We start from the raw sequence: 15942 nt of genomic DNA on the forward strand, positions 1-15942 counted from the left end.
AGCCTTTGTAAAACAAAAATGTTTGTTGGGTAGTTCCTGGATGGCTTATAAAAGTTGTATATGTCGGCAGACATATGCATGAACCACTGCATACATATAACATATAATCCAAGAGAGTTCACAAAATTAGTCTAATCTTTTGTTAAACAAGGTTCTCGCGTGAAATTTCATGATTGATGAAGTCTAAAATTATTGGAAGATCGTGCAGGCGACAATTCTTAATACCTAATTCTACACCCAACGTCCAATTCATGCACTACGGCCTCAAGTCATTGCGAGACAGAGATAGAGAGCCAATCTGCAAACTACTCTAAGTTCCATCCAAAGGTCAAAAAGTACAAAACACTTACGTCGTTGCAGGTGAGTAAAGCTCGTTGTTTGTATCTAAGCTGGATTTCCTGTGGCGAATGAAATGAAATGAGTTATGGTAATGGAGACGAACATAGAGACATTAACTACAAATATTATAACGACACAGTTGATGTACCGCTCCTTCGTAAGTAAAGCGTTGATTAATGGTTTCGGAATTTTCAAAACTTTACCTCGTTTGAGGAGTAACCGGCGAATCTCGGATAGCACTCATGGTAACTTCGAACAGCACAACCATCAGGCACAGCAAGAGGGGTCCCAAGAGGGCTCCCTCTAGCCCGAACAGGTACATTCCACCGGCAATCGACAGGCCGGTCAGGTACGGGTGACCACCACTGGAAGTTAATACAAGACATCCAAACAAGAACAGTCGAAGAAAAGATAACGTTATAAGACGTTGACATGGACCGAAAGGTCTTTGAATTCAGTGAAAATTTTACATTACCCAAAGATAATTTCAACCACTTACCCTTTAATTTCCGAATGTATGATCGGATTGAAGTTGGACGGAACTATAAAGTGCACCAACACCAGCAGCGCTCCCAACCAGAAGCGGTCCTGCGAAAGCCACAGGTCCAGAAAGGCCGGCACACTGCACCAGTAGCTCTCCAGAAAGGGTGCTGCCGCTAGAATTGATGCCAGCACAGCCGGCAAATAGACGATATGTGCCCCGACGATTGTGTGCGTAAGCCATGTGAAGAGGCCGTGAAATAGGGCCAGCTTCAGTGTCGCCACCACAACGCTAGAAATGGAATCCTCCAGCGCCTGGATGATTCGAGGACCCCACGAGTTGTTGATGGTGATTGCTGTGGGTGCGTAGCGGTCTTGACTGCTTTGAAGTAAGTAGTAGAGAGTAGTGAAGAAGATGATCTACGGAAAATGAAATACTTAGGGATTTGTGGATCGACAACGGCTAAAAGCCAACAACCTACTTACAGTATGGAACAGAAATTTTAGTACGGCATGACCTCCGCCCAGAATGACTGAGACAAGCGTTCCAATGGCGGAAGCCAAAAGTGTGAGATTAGTACGCAGCAGGATCCACAGCGAATCAGCCACTTCCAGTAACATTCCGATGTTACTTTTGACGAATCCGATGATTCCTGCTTTAGTTACTGCAAATTGGGTTAAAAAATATCCGACGTCAGAAAGAGTTGTTACCGTTCAATCTTCATTTACCTAATACTCACTTGGATTAATAAAAATCTCGTCGATCGTCATCCGAATCGACTGGCTGCTGACGCGTGGTCCCACCAATCCATCGCCATTGTTGCGATCCATCCAGCTCTGGATCAACCGATCCCACACACTCAAAATTTGGCACTTGAGCTTTTTGGCCTGCGTGGGATCCGTGTCGTTGAAAATGTCGTCCACATACTGTTCGATGTGGGACCGACCGTACTTGTACGCATTGTCGATGATGTTGTCCATTGATTGCATATCTGCAGAAAGTAAATGAAATACCACATTGTGGATCTAAATGAACATGAGCATAAATGGCCGCACAATTCGTAGTTGCTACTCCGTGATTGACCAGAGCAATCGAAATTTTACAAAATGTCATACCAGTTTTCTTTAATGCTAGATTTACTATCAAGCGCACTAGTGGAATTGAGTCCCGTGGTCATCAGTGGGGACTTCAACGCCTGGGCGCTTGAGTAGGGCAGGACCGCGTTTGCGCTGTACACGACGATCGAGGTTATTTGGTAGTGTTGTACTTTTTACAACAGCGCGCGTGCTGAAGGGTTAACTAACCCGACGTCTCCACTAGACAGAAATGTCTTGCCATTTTGCTGGACAGATGTGTCATGACAGAAATGTTTTCTCGCTGTTTGCATGGAAAGCAGCGGTGTTGATCATTTCTGTTACGTTTTCTCTTTCTGGCAGCAAAATGGCAAGACATTTCTGTCTAGTGGAGACGTAGGGTAACGCGAGAAGCTGAGCTCTACTCAAAACTATGGCTGAACTAAACGTCGATGTCGCGAACGTAGGCGATAAAAAACCCTACAGTACGAACGGTGCAGAGTCTAAGGACTGTTCAATTTATAAAACGGACAACTTTCTTGTGCGATATCTTTTTTATTTTTCAATAAAATCATTATCAGTTTTTTGCATAACTTTCTATAGCTATCCTCAATTGTAGGAAAAATATAACATTAAGCAAAATGCTCTTTATTGTGTAACTGAAGCGGTTTTCGTAAAACATCAATAAAAACCCATTTCTCAAAATTCGACATAATTTTCCACATAATTAACATGCACATTTTCATGAAGTTTTTAATGTATTAGAATCTTATATTATTCTACTAGAGGTAAAGCTCAATAGTTGGTCAGTAATAATGCACCAAGCAGCCTCCAGCTTGATATAGTGAGTTGACTTGTTTTCATAGAAATTATTAAAAAATATTTATTTTAGTCCTGCATTGCATTAACACAACGGATTCGGCTGAAAATTTGTCCAGAGTAGTGAAATATTGCTTTCTTAGTGACACAAGAAAAACTCACTCTAAATTGCATTTTTTATCAAAAAAATAATCCATAAAGATGGTCATAATAAAAAATGGCATACTTTTTGCTCCATTGATTCAGATTTTCGACTCTAGTGAATCTTGTAATTATTTATTTTTAACAAAGTTGGTCCTATGTTACTGTACACCTTATTTAATAATAATGGAATGCTAAGTTTTTATTTCCATCATCATTGTTATGCAAAATTTGCATTAGGTTGCATTGTTATTTGAAAGAACCTTCAAAGAACGAAGCTGTTTGGATTACTGTGCCTGTAATGGCGCACAGTAACCAAACCAGCAATGCTATTAAGAAGAAGTTTTCTGTATTTCAAACCACATTATTCCTACTTTCGACTTGATGCATAAAACAGTTATTTATTTAATATTTTCATGAACTTTTTGATTTACAATTGAATTTTATTCAAAAAATCGAATCTCACTTGAGACTTTAATATCTCAACAATTAATTTTCCAATTAAGTTGAAATTTCGCCAGAATGTTTATTACTCATGCTGCTGCAGCAGGGAACATACTTTTCTGATATTAAAAACGATATACCTTATGTGAACAGTAGTTTTATATATATTTTCAATTTTCAGCAATCGAAAAATTCATCTCATTTAACACCTGGCCGATTTGCTATAAATTAAAACTAATTTTATTCGATACAAAAATTATAACTATAATGAAAGATGATGCACTGAACAACGAAGCAAGGCTGGTGAAATTTGAACTATGCGTCTTCTTTTTATAGCCTTGTAAAGTTGTGAACAGTCCTTATCATTGATGTGACCTTTTGGAGCCCGGATCTACACCCAAGCTCAGACTGGAGGGTCAACGATGGGCACACGCACAGTGACCATCTGGCGATTCGATACAAGATGGAACACGGAAGAAGACTGCCATTGCCGAAGGTCATCGACAGTCATCGGGCATGGCTGAACTCGCGCTTCGATAAGCCGAAATTTGTGGAGCAATTGCTTAAAGACCGGTCCAGAAAGTATGGACGCAATTAGAAATTAGGGTAAATGTACCAATAGTGGTGCTACTAGTAGCTCGTTGTAGAAAAATAATTGAATTAAATTGATAATACCACAAAATAAAAAGTCTGAAAACGTTAATCGGTAGTTTTTCACTTAAATTTGCTAGGAAAAATGTATAAAACATTGTTTATTTAAGTTTTTGCTAATAAATCACTTGCACCAACTATAGGTACACGGTTCCTATTATGGAGGTAAAATTTAACATTGGTTCCTATAGTGGCGCATCCCATTGGATTCTTATGGGATCACCACTATAGGAACACTACCACCACTATAGGTGCAAAGGAGCAAAAAATTTAAGGAAAATAATTGTTTAAAATAGGTTTTTCGGCAAATCCTGAACACAAAACTGAATAAATGTTATTAATTAGTTATGATGCATCTATTAAAAATGTCATTTGCAAGCTTTTTGTTCGAAATAGTGCTAAATTGGCATTACCACCACTATTGGTACTACCTCCACTAAGGGAGCTTTTACCCTACTGGCATTTCAACACTATTGATGACTAGTTCTTTTTGAAAGCTACATCCTGTTCGTCAACCTATTTTCTCAACATTTGTATAGCAGTTTTTGCGATTCCAACAGTTTGTTTCAAAATACATGAAGTTTCAGCGGAACATCATCGAAAAAATGTGCACAAACGATGTACAGAGTTTGAAAGGTCACTTAGGAAATGAACAAAATATGGTGGGAGTAAGTGAGAAAATCGTGTAAGCAGCAATCAGCAACTACAATGGGGATAACACGTTTAAACATAGGCAAAAATTGGGTCAAAATTAAAGATCCCGCTATCCCTCGTTTGGATAAACAAATAATGAAGGTGTTTGAGCACAAGAAAAAACCTTCTAACTCACACAAAGCGGTGTATGACCAAAAAAGTTATCATTTCGAATTCCAATGTTCATCGTGAAAAAGAACGTTTGAATTTTCGATCCTACAGTAAGCAGAAAAAGCCAAAACGAAGCCCGAAACTAGAAACCATCGATCAGGCCCATCTAGTCGGAACCCTGAGCCGTGCATGCGACGCCGCCTACCCAGAAATGGACGCAAACCGGTATACTGGTGGTGTCCATAAATCGCAGAACTCTGCGCATCCTGCCTAAGAGCTAGAAGGAGGATGCAAAGAGCGCGTACCGATGAGGGTAAAATGCAGAGAAGAGAGGCCTACAGGGCGGCTAAACTGGCACTCGATATTGGACTCTGGATGCGGTGCCTCAGCTGCTTCTTCCACATTCTCCGGCGACAAAGCCAAAGGGACTTCGATGACTCCTCCTGTCGTTACAGTCTTCAGATTCAGGAAGCTTCTCTTTCGGAACGTGAACACATGCTTCCAAACCAAATATCCTGAGATAAGCGTACGCACGGTGGCTTCTTTCCGCTCCACGACTCGTACGAGGTCCTGTCAGTCACAGATGACGGCAAACGATTCTGCGAATAATTCGCAGTGCAGATCGCTTCGGCTCAGAACCGCTTATCGAGTTCCACTTCATACAGCACCCGAGCAGAGTCTAACAACAAAATGATAGCAAATCGAAAACTCTATTATTGTATTCAGCAGCAAGTTGATGTCACATTTGTTTTTGATATCAGATTATCTTGACTAAATTTGATTACAAATTTAGATTTAGTTTTGCTGTCACTTCAAACTATTATAAAAAATAAGTTGTTAAGGTATTTCAAAACTTCATAGCCAACCTTGTATAATAACTCTAAGAATATACTATTAGTGTAATTATCTTATGGCATTTAGAATTCCATATCAATCGAAAAACCCCTATATTTATCGATTTTCCCATTTTTTCTTACTGATTGCAAAAACAGTTACTATCAATTTGCTATCACTGATAGCAGGATTTGCTTTCAACTTGCTGTTACGGGAACATTTTTCTGCTCTCATTTTTGATGTTTTAACCGTTAAAACGACCAAAACGACAACAACCTGAATTATCATAATTTGCAATATCACAACATCAAAATTTGTTTTCAATTTGCTGTCAGACTTTGCATGCATGCATCACATCATCTCCACAAGGTACCTGATCTTGCGCTCCGCCACGCTGTTTTGCTGTGGCGTCAATATACGGTGCCGTTCACTGTGAATACCACAATGCCATTCGCGGCAAAGAACTTCAGCAACGAAGCACCCATATACCGAATGCGTTTCGAGTATTCACCTTGGTATTCACTAGATTTTTCACTAAAGCACAATATTCACGGATATTCTCCCCAAGTAACCACGCTGCTCAAACCATAATGCATACATAAATACGGTAATAAAGCAAGCATTACTATGTATGTATAATTGAAGTTGGATTAAAGTGGACAAGGGCCGTGATAAAGCTAAATGGAAGTTAACTACAATGCGACTATTGGGGCTTTTTTGCACCGTATTTATGCATGCATTACGGCTTGAGCAGCGTGGTCACTTGGGTCCTCAATATCGAACTTCCTCTGGAATGGGTAGACGGCGGAGTAGCGACTGCGTAGTCATCCACCAGAGAGATGTAGAAACCACAGACAAACAGATGTAACACTCTTCAAAACGGCTTGGCACATGCATTTAACGATCAATTCAAATTTCAATTGGTTTCCGCGATCCTTCCACCAGAGGCGCAGGTGTTCGATCGCTTTGGCGTTTGCCAGTGTACACGATGCAAACGATAATTAAAGGCGATTTGTGTAGTGGTGTGCGTATTAGACAAACGTCAAATCGAAATCCATCATGGCTGGCAGTATCTTGCGCGGTTCTACGAACGGGTGGCAGTGTGCTCATAAAAAATACACAGGACAAAAGTGTTTCATGAATTTCCTTTAAGAGTTACGTCTGTTTGGCTGTGGATTTGTGATAATTTATTTCATCCAATCTTTCATGGAGTACGTCAACTTTATATCTACACTTGCTAGTGTAGCCAGGCTACACTTAATAATGATAGATAATGAGACATAATGAACCATATTCTTAAAAAAATACTGCCTACTATGCATTATTCTGTACCTTTGAGACATTTTTGGTTATTCAAACTTTTATGAAACTTATTTTTTTAAATCTGCATTCGATGTAGCAATTATCAATGTAGTAGTATGGTAGTATGTAGTCATTGTAGGTTGGGGGTTCTCCAACAAAAGGGCCGAAAATTATTTTTATGATTCTTTGTGGTCAAATATTAGATGACCAAGCCATGCATGCCCCCCACCCTCTAAGTTGGCGCCTATGTCGGTTACACATGATTAGTGTTGGGGTAGTCAATCGATGGGGATTTGATGTAGGTTTCTGAATAATTGGGTGCATCTTGGGCAACTGAACATACGACAAGGACGTTTCTAGTGAAATAACCAGAGACCCTTACTTGCAAACGCAAACGAAATTTGCTTTGTTTGAAACGCTAAAGCATCGGAGCCTAAGACCGACACAGATGTTACTCTACCCTATCATAGAGGCATAATACTCGACGCTGTAGTAAATCTACGCTAGCCATCAAGATATCCGGTAAGTATGTGAATACAGTGTATTTCCGTGTGCAGCATAGCTGTCCCATGTTAATAGGATATCCCATAGATCATGGGACAATTATGCTGCACACGGCAGTGTAGGGTTTCCAAGTTAGATATTTTGATTCTTACCGATGGGTAGCATCTCGATCAATTCCGGCCTATGCGTGAGCGTCCGATTGACCAAATTACTTCCGAGCTGGGCCACGGCGATCGTCTCCGAGTAGATTTGCGCAAAGGCAAACACACTGACCAGCATGACCAGCACACTGAGGAACCCAATCATGACGATCGAGCTGATATCGTCGATGTAGGATCGAATTTTGGCACACGCGTACCTATGGATGTTGGCGTTAACCCGGAGGATCCCGGGCAGGCACAGTGGCAGTAGGGCCGAGTGACGTGGGAATAACCAGAGTTTCAGTAGTTCCCAATAGTCGTTTATTTGCTGGGTGACGCACTGAACCAGACCCAGGTACTCCGCTATGCGCTTGACCACGTGGAGAAATATCGGAATAACTCCCAGGAACAGAATCCAGGTGTGCATCCAGATGAGAGCTGCCCCGCAGGCATAGAAGAGTATTCTGAAGTACATATCGCTTTCCAGCGATTCGTGAGTTCGGTCCATGGTGCTATTGATAGTGGCATTTCGAGTATCATTCATCGTACTTGACAGCGGAGTTGCGCTAACGTCCAGCTGCATTTTTGATTTGAGTTCTTCGATCCGGGAACCTTCCGAGGGTTCCACCTTGCCGTCGTCTAGACGGTAGCTGGTCACGTCCAGCAGACTATGCCATTTATCTATAAATCGAGCGTTTTTCTCGTCCTTTTGTAGATTGTAGATGAGCCCAATGGCTCCATAGGTGAGCAAGCTCAGGAACACGGGAACCTGGAGAGCTCCCAAGAAGCTGCATCCGTACCCGACGATCAGTACCCACAGGAGCTGACCGATGATCAAGAACGGAGTCGAAAGCTCCGGTTTCCAGAGCATGTAGACGCTGACAACGTACAGCACGACGATTATGACCAGCTAGAAATGCATAGAAAAGAAAAAAAAAATATTAATACTAAATTTATATAAATCTGTAGTTGCTTCATGATATTGTAACAAGAAAATTAAGAAAAACCTTATGAATAGATTTTTTTGATTCAATGTAAATTATGCTTTTTCTTAATAGCTCTCATGTACCTCACTAAAGCATTGCATTGTGGGTAGCTATCCTGAACAATTTCATGTAGGGGGATTAGGGGCATAAAGGACACCTTAAGCAAATGATTTGGCTGACAACTTTATATCTTGTTTCCTACAACTTTCAATCATTTACAGCAGGTAGAATGTCCTTTATTGTGAAGAAATAATGAATTGTAAATCGTGCGTTTTTTGGTGCTGGCAGGAAAGGTACGGGGCAAAATGGACACCCATCGGGGCATAATGGACTACCCCTGCATATTTTATGCTGTATCTTTGATAATATCGACCAGTTAAGTAATTTGCCTATGGAGATCAATACCACAGATATAATACTCCATCTTAGACGAGTTACATAACATCAAAGTTAATTAAATAAATCTTAGGCTAAAGTAATGAAATGTTTTTTTTAACTCTCTAAAACGCCTAACAGTATGCAACGCGAGTACATCCATTCATAATTGCCAGTGTTCATTTCGCCCCGAATCGACTACAACATTGAAATTGCTATTTTGAGTAAGTTCTGGTAAAAAATAGAATACTTCATCCATTGCTAAATCTGCATATACATGTAGATAAGCTTACAATTCACATGTTTTTTTTTTCATGGTGGACACACTCAAACACTCGTATTATGGCGCCAGCACCAAACCGAATAGCGACGTTTTGACTAGCGACACTTTTCGACTAGCGACACTCAGGGATGGGAACACTCACTTGGAAAGAGTTACACTCACTTGCAATTTTCTTATCTCAGAAGCATGCTATCAAAAAACAGTGTATGGAGCACTTTTACCTTGTGGTTTTATCTCAAACTTTCCCGAATAAAGTAAGGGTCGCACACGCATACCAAAGTCGTGACAGAGCGTTGATGGCAACTCTACACGAGGTGAGTGTAATTTGCATTCACCTCGTGGAGACTTGTCTTCATAGCCCTCTCACGACTTTGGTATGCGTGTACGACCCTTGATGTGTTCGGCAAAGTTTTAGATAACACCAAAAGCTAAAAGTGCTCCATACACTGTTTTTTGATAGCATGCTTCTGAACTGAGAAAATACCAAGTGAATGTAACTCTTTCCAAGTGAGTGTTCCCATCCTTGGCGACACTTTTTTTCAGTACCGGGTGGGGTGCGCTGTGTGCGTTCAATGATGCACTATCATATACGTCACTTCCGATGTATGTTGTAAACAACTCAAAATTAGCAAAAATATTTTTCTCAAACAAAGTTTTTTGATTTCCAATCGAATTCATAATAATACCTTATTTGCTACTGCTTCGAAATTATAAGAAATCCCGAGACAGCAATATATGTGACGCTTGCGGAGAAGAACGTATTTTTGGAGCATGCAAAAATTATTTATTTTTTATTACAAGACTATCTCATAAATGACTTCAATCAAGTGGGAATGAACGTTCCAAATTATAACATAAAATTATGATAAGTTTTTAGCAAAAACATCGTTTTTCAAGTCGCCTTAGGACCACTCAAATCGTAAAGTTTTTTATATTCCAAATAAATTTATAAAATGTTTACTAGTAGCTCTTGTTTACTCAGTATTGATATGGAGCATATATGAATGCGGAACAAATCTTATATTTTGACGTTTTTGTTGAGAAAATGTGAATTACTTAAAAAGGTGACCCATCTTGCCCCGCACTTTTTTCACGGCGATCACTTTTTAAAACTGCTTGTTTAACATCATATTTTGTATTGAATGAACTTTTTATCGACTTTTAGCATAGCTAACTAGTGTATTGAAGAGTAGCGGATGAATACAAACCAATACGATTTGTATTTGCAAAGTTATGGTGATCCATCCTTAGGTGACCCATCTTGCCCCGCCCCACCCTACATATCCTCGCTACTGTCGTAAGTACGAAACAGAAAGGATAAGCTCAGCTGGACGCAGACATCAGCAACATTCTCAGCAACGATGAAGCAAACGAGGAAAAATTAATTATCTTTTTGAAAAAATGTCAGTTGTTAGATAGTATTTAAGCTTAACTTTAAGTTTGTTTTTGCAGAGGCGAATGACTCAAGTCAAGTTAAAACCTCTTTAATAAATAATAATAATAATAATAATAATAATAATAATATGAAAAGCATACTTCAATTTTAATGATATTTTGGTTATTTTGAAGGAATTTAAATGGTACTTTTGAAAAATAGAACAATGACTTGTTTCTTTATAAAGATACACTGTATACACTTATGCATTCAAAGTTAGTTTTACATATAAGTCAATGGTTTCGGAAAAAACAGGGGTGTCCATTTCGCCCCTAATCCCCCTACCTAAATATGCATGTGTGACCGTAGATCGTGCACTTCGTTTCAACCAGTAGTGTGATGGTGCTGCGGCTTGAACCCTGCATTTTCTCATATGAAATTACCCCTCTATTATCAATCCTCGATAGTATAGTGGTCAGTATCCCCGCCTGTCACGCGGGAGACCGGGGTTCAATTCCCCGTCGGGGAGACGAAGATTTTTTTTTTGTTGTTGGAAAACATTCACCCTAAAGATTACTCACCATCTGCAACGTCAGCGAGCTGAGCAACGCTCGAAATAGCGAGTGCTTCCACACGATGAAATTCCAAAGCGAAAGGAACACCTCGGTAGGAGCAACCCACACCACCAGCCGCAACGAGATCAAACTCCCGAATCCTATTCCGATGATCTTGAGATGTCCCAGCAGCCACTCGGTCAGGAACTCGCCCAACGAATCGATGCCCTGCACCGGGGCGCCCAACACACCCAGCACCAGATACTTTTCGTCTTTCTCGATGCGCTCGATCCATCGGTTGAGAGCTTCTGCTATGCGCTTTTTCGCCGGAAACAGAACGGCTCCGAACAGGAACGCCCACAGCAGGGGTTTGAAGAAGGGGGCCAGCACCAGAGTCACACCAACGACCACTGCCACTACGGCCACCATCATTACGTTGTACAGCGCATTCCGGAGGGGTTTTTCGTGACCTTGATTCCGAAGCACCAGCCACGCATTAAAGAGACCGTCGATCGAGCGCTTGAACGGTGCCGGACTTGGGCGGGTACTCATTTTTCAGATTTTTTCAAGGAGCAGCTGGGCGGTGGTCAAGCAATTTCACGGCCGAATCGTTCGAGATTCTTTATTAGTGGATTGTGCAATTCGTTTTAACACCGCAACACACTGTAAATTACACCATCTTCTTCGTTCCCCGTAATCACTGTTCAATAATGCACAATATTTTGTTCAATGCAGTTTTTACCTGCAGCAGGTTTTTTTTTTCTTTCGTACGGCTCGTGTGTTTTACCTACATTAAGTTCTATTTTTAGCGATGAAATCATAAACAAAGCGGCTGGAGCTGACAGTTTTCTATCACAACAAAATTGGGCGCTTCTTTTCTAAGCAAAGTAGAATCGACCTCTCCATTCGAGCAGTTAAGCGTTCACTGAAAGGAGCCTTGCAGTATTGTGTATTAAGTTCAAAGTTGGATTATCCCGACTGTTTGTGAAACTGTTCAGAACAGTCGTCGAATATCGAGGGGATTCTCGATGTATTCTACAGAAACCAATTAATCAGCAAATTTGTTCAAGCAAATCATTATTTCAAACGTATAGGTCTTCAGAATAACAAACATTAGCAATTATCCTGGAAATAATATAAATTGTATTTATTAAACCTCACTTTAAAACATTTAAAACATTTATTGCGAAAAAAAAAATATTTTCATAAATTTGTTGAGTGATAAACACTGCATCTGAACACCAACCCCATGAAACGGCTGTCATCCCCATACAACTGGATTGAAGCCAAAAATATGGTGCTAGACGTGGTGCTGATTTGAATCGGCGGTTGCATAAGGCTGAAAACACAGTGATTTTTTCTGTTGGAGCAGGTGCGACATTCAAATTTAATTGACCTAAGTGTTGTTTTAAATGGGCTAAATGTATTTTCATACTTGTGCGTCTTGTAAATTTAACAAAGAAAACTAAACTCATTGAAAAAGATGTGGGAATGATCGTTTTTCGATCACGAATTTATCTTCGCACGACAAAGTTTGCTTTCGCACGTAGCAGATTGGCCAGCAGACTGAAATTTCGTAAACAAACCTGTGGCGCCCCACCAAAGGCGGCGGCTTCAAGAACTAACGCTTTCTTCAGGGGGTTGCTGAACACCCCCGACTTCCGCGCCAAAAAGCTGGTGGCTTGGCTGCCGGCAACAGCTGATCAGGGCGACCGGTTAGCTGTCCTTGTTCCACCAATTGAATGTTTTTGAAAACGCATTTGCGCGCGAAATCTTTCTCGCTCATTTCTGCTGTCAAATCCGTCACCGACTGTTTCACCGACCGTTTGAAACGCCGACTGTTTCGAACGGTCGTGAACAGTTTGGAACTGGACGGTCAATAATGACAAGCACACAAATGTTTTTAAATTTACCATGGCAAAACATGATCATCGACCCACCAACGCTTCTTATGTGCATTTTGTTTCTTCTCACATCAACCGGTTCGATAGCTGAGTGGTAGCGTGCGAGCCTGGTGATGTCAAGATTCTTGGTTCGAATCCGAATGCCAACAGAAACTTTTTTTAATTGAAAATCGAGTCCATGGTAAAATTGAAAACATAATTCTGTTGAATTAAAACGAAACTCAGTCTGCACAAATTTAGTGGCGTTGTGCATTTAAATTGACCCTCAGAATAGTAATTTTCACCGCAATCCGCCGTTCAGTGTTAAGGTGAAGACACAGACAAGCAAACGACTTATTATTAAGCATTCAGTACACGCTTTGCCAATATGCGCAAATATTTGGCTATTTGAAGTATCAGACGTTAGCAGACGTTTGCCGTTTGGCTATTATTTGTCAATGGTCAGTACACGTATGACAAACAATTGGCAAACTCACATTTGTACATGTTTGCCACTCGAGTACTGATCGGAGTCGCAAACATGACCAAATATTTGCTATATTGCCTTACTTGAAAAGTGCAAATATTCGCCGTGACAAAGTTAGGCAAATATTTGCACAACAATGTTATTGCAAATTTATTTGGTCAGTACACGCATGACAAATAAATTTGTCAAATTTTGCCAAATATTTGCACACTTGGCAAAGCGTGTACTGAAGGCTGTAAGCGAAGACGGCTAATATTATTAGCCGTCTTCGCTTTAAGCCTTCAGTACACGCTTTGCCAATATGAGCAAAATTTGGCTATTTGACGTATCAGACGTTAGCAGACGTTTGCCGTTCGGCTATTATATTTGTCAATGGTCAGTGGGAACGTTCAAAAATTACGTCCATGATTTGGGGGAGGGGGGGGGGGGTCTAGAAAAGTGTGACAGTACGTGTATTGGGAATAGGAAAAGTGCGTGACAGAGGGGGGAGGGGGGTCTAGAAATCCCGAAAAACGATGGACGTAATATTTGAATTTTCCCAGTACACGTATGACAAACAATTGGCAAACTCACATTTGCACATGTTTGCCGCTCAAGTATTGATCGGAGTTGCAATCATGACCAAATATTTGCTATATTGCCCTATTCTTCATTACACCAACAAAGCTAGCCATGAAAATGTTTGACACTTCACAGGTCATTTTGACAGACCACACACATGCACGAAAAGGACGGATCATATATTCTGCTTTATCGATCTTGTTGCCGTCCTTTTCATGCTCATGTTACATCTGTCGAAATGACCTGAGAATTGTCAGTCATTTTGAGGTTAGGTTCGTTGGTGTAATGAAGAATAGGTTGAAATTTCTCGGAATGGTTGGCCGGGATGTGAATTAATCTGCTCGAATTTTCAATCTGATGATTTTTCTAACCACCTATTCGTAAGCCCCTCGCATCCAAGGAGAATACATTTTACTAAGGTGGCGCAGATAAACATTGCAAACCACTGGTTGTCTCTTCCACTCTTCTGGTGTTCTTATGCAACTAAAATAGTGACGTCACTATTTTAGTTGCATAAGAACACCAGAAGAGTGGAAGAGACAACCAGTGGTTTGCAATGTTTATCTGCGCCACCTTAGTAAAATGTATTCTCCTTGCCTCGCATCGTCTTAAAATGCTTCGAAAGCTGCTGCTGATGGGACAAACACATGCACACAGCCAACGCAGTCGCGTCGAGCAGTCGGTCGCAGTTTGTAATAATCAAAACAAAGCAAAAATCCGTTACGTTTGTATTCTACACGGCGATGCAAAATAACTGTATTGTTTAAACATAATTCTGGCGAAAGTAAAGCTATCGGCTGCAGAGGAAGAACTATGAATAGCTACCCGGAACAAACGGAGCAAATCAGCATCTACCAAGACGAAGTGGTCACCCTCCGACAGGATGTCCCCAAGCTTTACAAAGGCTTTCTGATGAAGGAATGCCAAGTGGTGGCGAATAAGTTGGTAAGATTCTGTGTCTCAGTCTAGTCAGATAGAGAATTTCCGGTAATATTATTTATCATTTTCAGGCCGATGCCAAGTTCGATATCCCCCGTCAGAATTTGGAAGGCTTGAAAAATTTGTACCGAAACCAGGTGGACTTGGAAGGTACGCGATTGCGGGATTCTTCTGTTTCGGCCCGGCAACTGCACAATTACGCCCAAATGTTGCGACAGTATACGCAAGGTGAACAAACTACAGCTACTAAATAGAGACGGTAAGAAATGATGTGCATGTATAAATAAATTTATTTCAATCATTTTCTATATCTAAAATTGTATGCACTTCGTTGTATATCATTTCCAAACAGTCAACTCGCGGGTTCAGGTGCTGAAACACAGATAAAACATAGTTGTAGAAATTTCCTTGCATATCTTCTATCGGTCAAACTATTTGAATGATTTAGATGATACAAATTTATGAGAATCGATAATTTAGTAACTTTCAACCTTTACTCAGCTGAGACTTTGGCCGAAGTAATATTGAACATAACTGCTATTCAAAATCTTACATTTAGCAAGGTTATTGCAGGCCTGCTTTTGAAGAGATTTCCTTTGGTTAAAACCGTCAGAATGAAGACAACTTTTAGCTGAAATAGAATAAAGCAATTGAAATTCATACGTAGCTCCGTTTATCACTTGAATTGCCTTACATTGTGGAATGCTTCGTTTATCACCACATCGTGGATGTGCTTGATGGGAATAAGTACGTTCTTGGTAGAACCACCTATGAAATTGGTTGAATACTGCAGGGCAAAATCTTTCACTAAAACTAAGCTCTCTGCAAAAAAAAAACAGATTATCATTATTATATAAATCAATAAACTATCTCGCTATAATTCAACCAACCATTTCGCACTATCCGTGTATAACTGAATGCGATCAGACCGAGCAGAATCACAAATGCGCCGTGGAACCACAGAACG

General features: G+C 40.4%; 3 protein-coding genes, 1 long non-coding RNA gene and 1 other non-coding gene across 12 annotated transcripts in view; 3 read left to right on the forward strand and 2 right to left on the reverse strand.

The window, feature by feature from the left end:
* LOC115253587 (transmembrane protein 245) overlaps positions 1 to 11912 on the reverse strand; it is a 52289-nt gene extending 40377 nt beyond the window's left edge. For 5 of the 8 annotated variants that reach the window (XM_062846280.1, XM_062846279.1, XM_062846278.1 and 2 more), the window contains exons 1-7: positions 11133 to 11912; positions 7545 to 8442; positions 1560 to 1811; positions 1306 to 1484; positions 839 to 1239; positions 543 to 704; positions 351 to 398 (exon numbers count right to left, since the gene is read on the reverse strand). In XM_062846280.1, coding sequence (XP_062702264.1) covers positions 351 to 398; positions 543 to 704; positions 839 to 1239; positions 1306 to 1484; positions 1560 to 1811; positions 7545 to 8442; positions 11133 to 11657 — 2465 coding nt within the window. In that variant the 5' untranslated portion in view covers positions 11658 to 11912. Of the gene's footprint in view, positions 1 to 225; positions 399 to 542; positions 705 to 838; positions 1240 to 1305; positions 1485 to 1559; positions 1812 to 7544; positions 8443 to 11132 lie in introns of all 8 variants that reach the window. The other 3 variants (XM_062846283.1, XM_062846281.1, XR_009996406.1) reach the window with 2 other exon arrangements.
* Positions 1820 to 4507, forward strand: LOC134285481 (uncharacterized). The gene is made up of 2 exons (XR_009996407.1): positions 1820 to 2129; positions 2305 to 4507. It is a non-coding gene; the product is annotated as an uncharacterized LOC134285481 (long non-coding RNA).
* Trnad-guc (transfer RNA aspartic acid (anticodon GUC)) lies at positions 11009 to 11080 on the forward strand. Its single transcript has one exon. It is a non-coding gene; the product is annotated as a tRNA-Asp (tRNA).
* Positions 11913 to 14656: 2744 nt separating the features above from the next.
* On the forward strand, positions 14657 to 15285 carry LOC134286756 (uncharacterized). The gene is made up of 2 exons (XM_062848426.1): positions 14657 to 14981; positions 15047 to 15285. The coding sequence occupies exons 1-2, from the start codon at positions 14850 to 14852 to the stop codon at positions 15227 to 15229; spliced, it is 315 nt and encodes a 104-aa protein (XP_062704410.1). The 5' UTR covers positions 14657 to 14849; the 3' UTR covers positions 15230 to 15285.
* The window catches only part of LOC109621606 (uncharacterized), an 8507-nt gene continuing 7791 nt past the window's right edge, over positions 15227 to 15942 (reverse strand). The window contains exons 2-5 of the mRNA XM_020075678.3: positions 15866 to 15941; positions 15670 to 15797; positions 15529 to 15606; positions 15227 to 15347 (exon numbers count right to left, since the gene is read on the reverse strand). Coding sequence (XP_019931237.3) covers positions 15270 to 15347; positions 15529 to 15606; positions 15670 to 15797; positions 15866 to 15941 — 360 coding nt within the window. The 3' untranslated portion in view covers positions 15227 to 15269. The remainder of the gene's footprint in view (positions 15348 to 15528; positions 15607 to 15669; positions 15798 to 15865; position 15942) is intronic.

This window comes from Aedes albopictus, chromosome 1 (genome assembly GCF_035046485.1).
Source record: "Aedes albopictus strain Foshan chromosome 1, AalbF5, whole genome shotgun sequence".
NCBI classification, from domain to species: Eukaryota; Metazoa; Arthropoda; class Insecta; order Diptera; family Culicidae; genus Aedes; species Aedes albopictus.